Source organism: Sipha flava, unplaced genomic scaffold (assembly GCF_003268045.1).
Source record: "Sipha flava isolate LNK unplaced genomic scaffold, YSA_version1 312_pilon_pilon, whole genome shotgun sequence".
NCBI classification, from domain to species: Eukaryota; Metazoa; Arthropoda; class Insecta; order Hemiptera; family Aphididae; genus Sipha; species Sipha flava.
This window is the reverse complement of record NW_020272992.1, coordinates 202,745-209,235: the sequence shown is the minus strand read 5'-3', so window position 1 is coordinate 209,235 and position 6,491 is coordinate 202,745. Positions and strand designations below refer to the sequence as shown.

Genomic DNA, 6,491 nt, shown 5'->3' with positions numbered 1-6,491 from the left:
ATAATGTACTGTAGAACATCAGTGACACCATAGGGCGTAAACGCGATGAAAATAAGGATCCGATGGGTCGAACAAAAAAGTAGTACAACAAAAACAATATCTATGAGTGCAATAATATAATACGTATTATATTGTTCACGAAACTTATTTATTACAAAAATGTTGCTAAGGGAAGGCGTGGGACGCCGGGCTATGCGTTAGGTATATTTATGTCCAGTAGTCGACAGGAGTTTACGAAGACACAGTCTACCACGAATGCGTTTAAGTACACGGCGGCCGGGAATTATTTGGTTGAACGATGACTTTACGAAACCGTATAGATTCCCTTCTAGAAACCGTAAAAAAAAAAAAAAATTGAATAACAATGATAAATAAAACCCTCCAGGCCTGTAATAGAATACGACTGGAATGCGACATGTAGGTGTAAACCTTTACTGGTGTACCGTTTGAGTATTTCACCGTAAAGCGAGTCGTGAACGAGTATAGATATTGATGAATAAATAGAAAAAATATCTATTGTTTAATTTTTAAGAATTTTGAATTTTCGTTATTTGTAAAATATCGTCAAATTTTGATTTTCAATTTAGTACGAGAAACATTAGTTTTAAATCCTAAAAAAGGTACATTTTATAAAAATATGTACTTATCTACACTATTCTAAAACTTCTGTGTAATGCATATACGTCTATACCGTCTATACATCAATAAATAAATAAAAATATATTAACACATCAATAATATTGATTGCTAATCCATTTTCAATTAAAATTGATTACAGTGAAATATTTTTTTATGTCCCAGTCGCGACAACCACGTGCGTCACAACAACAGTATCCTTAGTGCATCCGTGTCCTTTTTTATCCGCATGTCCAGTTTTCAAACCCTGTGTGGCACATCGCTGGACACCCATATGGGCACTGCCCACTGACGCCTGTGTAGGAATGCCGGTTGTCTTAGGATTGCTTTTCGACCCCTCTGTGCTCCCTTGCCTGCACAGCGATGTCCCCCCATGAGGCTACTTCTCTGTGCAAGATTCCCCCATCCGAACCCCCAGGAGAAGTAACGTTAACGGTACTATTTTTATTCCTCATTGATGTTGAAATGGCTATATATTATTAGTAGTATGCCTAAAAGTAATGTGGAAAAGCTGAAATACGTTGAATTTCTCATTATTGTTATTGTTTATGTTTCCTTTAATAATTAAGTTAATTAAGTTTATTTTTAAGACTTCAAAATATAAGATTTTATTTTAATTTTATTTCAATTCTGTAGAAAGTATTTTGAACGTCCTATTTATAGTTTTTTTACAAGTACCTACTTCATTTTCGTATTATATACTAAGTTTTACAGTAGTGTTTCAATTAAAATCATTATATGCGATTGAATTAAAATAAAATTACGTTTTCATACTCAAAAATATTCATCCCACGTTGGTCTACATAATTTCTTAGTCCCACTGGATTTTAACATTGGTTTGTTGTCGGAGAAAATTATTTTTAACTGTTATATTATATAATCTTTAGTTAATCTACATAATAAATAAATCTTTGTACACCATTGCTTGCTTACAGCCGTTAAATAAATTAATAAAAAAATTAATTTTATTTCTGTGCACATTTTTTTTTTATTTATGAGTTAAATAATTTTTAAATATTACAATATTACTAAATACCTATTTCTAATACCTCCTTTAATGTATGTATTATGCAAAAAAGAACAATGAGTGACAGGTGATTCAGGATTTTTCGAAGTAGTATACTCTCTTCCGCATCTCAGCACTTCCGACGATAACCAATTCTGTGCTATCAATTGACCTTTTCCAAACCAGTTGTTTTCTAGTGTAAGGGGTTACTCGAAGAGTTGCGTTGACCGTTCCCGATAATTTGTTTGACATTTTGTCCGTAAATGTTCGTCCTGATATTGTTCATTATCGTCTCCGTTGACATCCGTAGTAAATATGATCAACATATTAGGGAATATAGACAGTATATTAAATTATAGATGTTATAAAGGTAAACAGAAACTAACTATAATATAAGTAATAATGTTAATATGAATACAAATGATTGTTTTGTAAATATTGTGCTTAGACAAGCTTAATTGTATCAAAATAAATTTTCAACACATTCCGAGAAAATGACTTTGAATTTTAAATTTTTATAAAATTACAGTGTATACAAGTTATGATGTAAGCATAGTTTCTCTCATAAACTTACATTTGCCTTAAGAGGATGTCACACCCGCATGTGTTGTCTCTGTCTGATATACGTACAACATAGCAAATTTGCGTTTAGTGATTCAAATGTAGTAAAGTTAGCTTTAATATTAGAGTGAACATATGATGATCAAAACTTAAGGAAAGAACATTATCTGTGTTTTGTTGATCGGTTTTTCCGATATTTTAATTTTTTAGCAAGTTATGATTTTTTTTTAAATGTTATATTTTACATATTCATAACACGCTTAAAAATTAAAATATCAGAAAAAACTGACCAACAAAACACAGATAATGTTTTTCCCTTAAAGATTAATTATAGGTCAGTTTACTCTAATGTGAAAGTTAACTTCACTACATTTGAATCACTGAACTCAAATTTGCTATGTTGTACGTATGTCAGACAGAGACAACATAGCGGGTGTGACGTTCTCTTAATTATGAAGCCAATAAATCGGTTTTTGAATACGATTCGTTGAAATGTTTGTAACATTTGATACCAAAACTTGAACACGCTGTAATTATATAATACATTGGCATAATGTTCCAATATATTAATTTACTTGTTTGAGTAATAATTATTTGCAATCGTATATTATACTTATCTATGAGGTGGAGGACGAGAAGAGAGATGAATATAGTTTACTATTAATGATTACGATAAAAGAATATAGACGTCACGGGGTTAAACGTTACGTGTTTCCTGTGGCGCTGTGCAGACGTCGCAGTAGTACAGGATGGCGGGTTTCGGCTGTATTGCGAAATTTCGCCGGAGATGTGATTCGCACGGCGATCCTTCGACTGCACATCCCGACGATGGCGGTTGCCGGGCTTCCTGGTCTTTCCTTCAGCGAAATCACCTCGCCGCGAATTTGAACCATTCATGTAACTCATCCGCACATTCAGAACAATGTCGATCATTTGTACTGTTTGCGGAGTCAAAGGAATGTCACCCGCGTACCCGGCGATCGAGTAGCTCTTGAGTTGTTCGTACACTAGTCTTGGAGCATCGATGATCTATACAAGAACAACTCAAATACGTTTAGCATGAAACGATCAGTACAATACAAACAGTACAGGTACTGAGACACTTTCAATGGATTATGTTATAGTTCATATTACTTTTTCGAGCTTTGGTCCGATTATGATCAACAAAACGCAGAGACATTCCAACGAATGCGCGTCGTGTATTTGCATGAACGTATCAATAGTGTTCATTACGGTTTTGAACATTTGGCCTTGCATGAATAGCTCACCCATAAGCCTGCGGAACACGTTGCGTACAGCGATTAGAAAATGTCCATATATCGCTATAATAGTAGAGACTTGAAAATGAAAATGGGGTTTTTTCCAAACGTCGCAAGGTTCGTTTTAAACGTCGGTAAATTAAAAAACTAAAACATTTATTTTGCATTTTCGGAACAGTTTTGAATTTGAGTGCATTTTTTTTTCAGGCCTTTTTTCATACTTGTTTTAAGAATGAATAAGTTTGATAACAATTTCTTAAAATTTCTCTTAGTTATCGCATTCTTTATTTGCGTTTGAATCGTCACGTGGTCAATTAATCGTATTTTATTATTTTTTTTTTTAAAAATGATTCCTATTCTTTAGAATATTTAAATCCGTTACTTAATATAAAAGCTTCCAACCCGGTAGTGTTTACCTGCACGTTCCTTGCGTACGGTCCCGAACTTTTATATCGAACATCTGTTCCGATCGCTCAGGGTCCTGGGATTGTCGAGATGTTCCCACCCGGGACAACACTCCGCCTTCAGTCAACACGTTTCTGCAGGATTGTATCAACTCGATTTTGAATGCGTTCGATAACCCTTGACTAACGGTTCTCCTGGAGTCCGCAAAAGCTTTTTTGATCGCGTGGCAACACAGCGACGCGTATAAGGCGCAATTGTCGGGCTTGTCAATTGCCTGCAAAAGGAACGGTAGTATTATATAATTTAAACATGATTATACGGTAAACATGTTCCCGATTGCTACTGTACATTTGACACTAAGCAATCCGTGATCATCTTCAAGTGAAGTCGGTCAGCGCGATTCGTTTGAACGAGTATATCAAAAAACCGTATGGCGTTTTCCTGAAACGTGTCACACGTCACATTTTTCAAAACCTCGGACGCTCTGCTGACGTATTTCCGCAACTAAAGCAAAAAAGTCGTTTTTTAAATATTACTTCCGACACATAATTGCGAGTACAATAAAAGCGCTGTATCGATTCACAATCATCGCGATGCGACTTTATTTATTTTTTTTATTTCTACTACTATACGCTCGTGATTGCATAGTAATTTACTATAGTATTTTTTGCATTTTTGCATGCCACTATTCGTAGCGGTTTCTAATTACCTTGTACGGTTCGAGGATATTGCTAGATATCCTTGACTGGTCATTGGACCTGGTAACGGGTAACTCCGTGGAAACTGGTGTGCTGTTAGTGATTTCCTGAGGTTGAATAACTGGCTCTACGGCCGGTACGTTTATATTATTTCGACTTGGCGGGTCCCATCGTTGATTTTCACTACTAATTGACCCATTTCGAGCAATTTCATTCTTCCGCTATTTTATTCGTTATTATAGAATTATAATATTTTAGGGATTCGGTACAAATTTTTTTTCAACATATTTACGTGTTCAAAACACATACATTATAAACCGAACCAAACACCTCGTGAACCTTGATCCTATCATTCCCCGATTCATCATATGAATTGAAAGTTTTGCGATCCGATTCCTTCACAGAAACTACCGATTCGTCCGAAACTTCCCGGGGTCTTACCGTCGATACCGACTCGTTTGACACGTTTCCGAGAGGTTTTTCGCAGTCGCTAAGCTTTCGCAGCTTATCTTCTTGTGTGTTGTCATCCTGCATAGTATATATTTATAACACTCGAGTATCGCAATCAAACGTTCAATAAAAACCACATCCATTCGACTAACCTCATTGGCGATTACAGTTAGGGGAGTATCGTCCGAGTTCACGGCTTCTCTGTTGACTATGTTTTCGTCGGTGACGAACGCGTTCAATTCGTGTAACAATAGCATTTTGCTCTGCCGCATGCACGTCTACAAGTGAATACGATTGAATTATTGTAAAACTTAAAACCGTAGCATGTTTACGATTAAGATAAACATTCGAGTCACATACCGACTTTACGGAACCGTTGATCGAAGCACTGTACAGTCCGCATTCCAAGATCATGTTCCATTCTGCTGGTAAATAACTGACTGTGAGCACCAGCGGCGATTCATTAATGTCCATGAACTCGCACATCTCGCTTGAGATATCCATCTCTGGGTCGACCAGTACAATGTTTTGGTCGAACGCTTTCCTCGCAGTTTTTCCAGTCACTCGCTCTTTGGACAATTCGACCTGTGCAATCAGGTTCGAAACGACCAATAGTCAACGGTTAACAGTGGATGACAGATGTGACATATCATATAACTAAGGTGATCATATATTTTTCTAGTCGAAACGGTACGAAAAAAAAATCTTCATAATCGTGAATTAATTAAACTCATTAACAAGTAGCTAATTTTTATTATGAACAATTTTCTTTTTTATTTAAGAAAAAGCGATTACTATGAAAAATGATTAGCGATTTTTTACTTCTTTCTAAAAATAAGACATTTTAGTGTTCCGAAGATTCCAAAGGGGACAACGGGACGAAGATACAAAAAACGGGATTATCCTGTTCGAAACGGGACGTACGGTCACTTTACTTATAATGTATCTTAAATCATTTTACCGACCTCGGAGTAAACGTCTTTCGTCTCGCTACTCGATTCGGGGCTGTTGTCGCTTCGAGCCTGCCAATCTGATGACGATGTCCGTGCACCGTCGTTGGTGTAGGCGCAAAATACTTTAAGCTTGTGCAATAAGTCCCTTTTGCATCGGCGAACGCACGTCTAGGGAGACAACGGTTTATTAAATCGAACAAAAAAAAAACGGACTGCGTAGTACGTAAAACAACCGATGTTAAGCGGTTTCGGTGGTCGCTGTACAACGCTGTTTACGTGTACGTACCGATTCGTCTGCACCGGTGACCGAAGCACTCAGCGAGCCAACACAGTAACTGACTTGCAACGCGGTCCGATTGTACACGATTTTCAGGTCCAACGGACATCCCATAATCGCCGATAAATCACCAAGCTGTTCGTCAATCGTGCGCTTTCTCATCGCGTTCATGCAATAATTAGCCATGTTTCTCATCAACGATTTCGCGGCGGCAGATTCTTCGCAAGACATGGTACCAAAATCCAT

At 36.7% G+C, this 6,491-nt stretch overlaps 1 protein-coding gene across 1 annotated transcript; it reads right to left on the bottom strand.

The window, feature by feature from the left end:
* Positions 1–2,863: 2,863 nt before the first annotated feature.
* LOC112686513 lies at positions 2,864–6,491 on the bottom strand. Its single transcript, XM_025558800.1, has 10 exons — positions 6,255–6,491; positions 5,981–6,136; positions 5,376–5,600; positions 5,168–5,293; positions 4,875–5,093; positions 4,577–4,786; positions 4,216–4,371; positions 3,879–4,141; positions 3,338–3,479; positions 2,864–3,232 (listed from the first exon to the last, which is right to left on the bottom strand). The coding sequence occupies exons 1-10, from the start codon at positions 6,489–6,491 to the stop codon at positions 2,864–2,866; spliced, it is 2,103 nt and encodes a 700-aa protein (XP_025414585.1).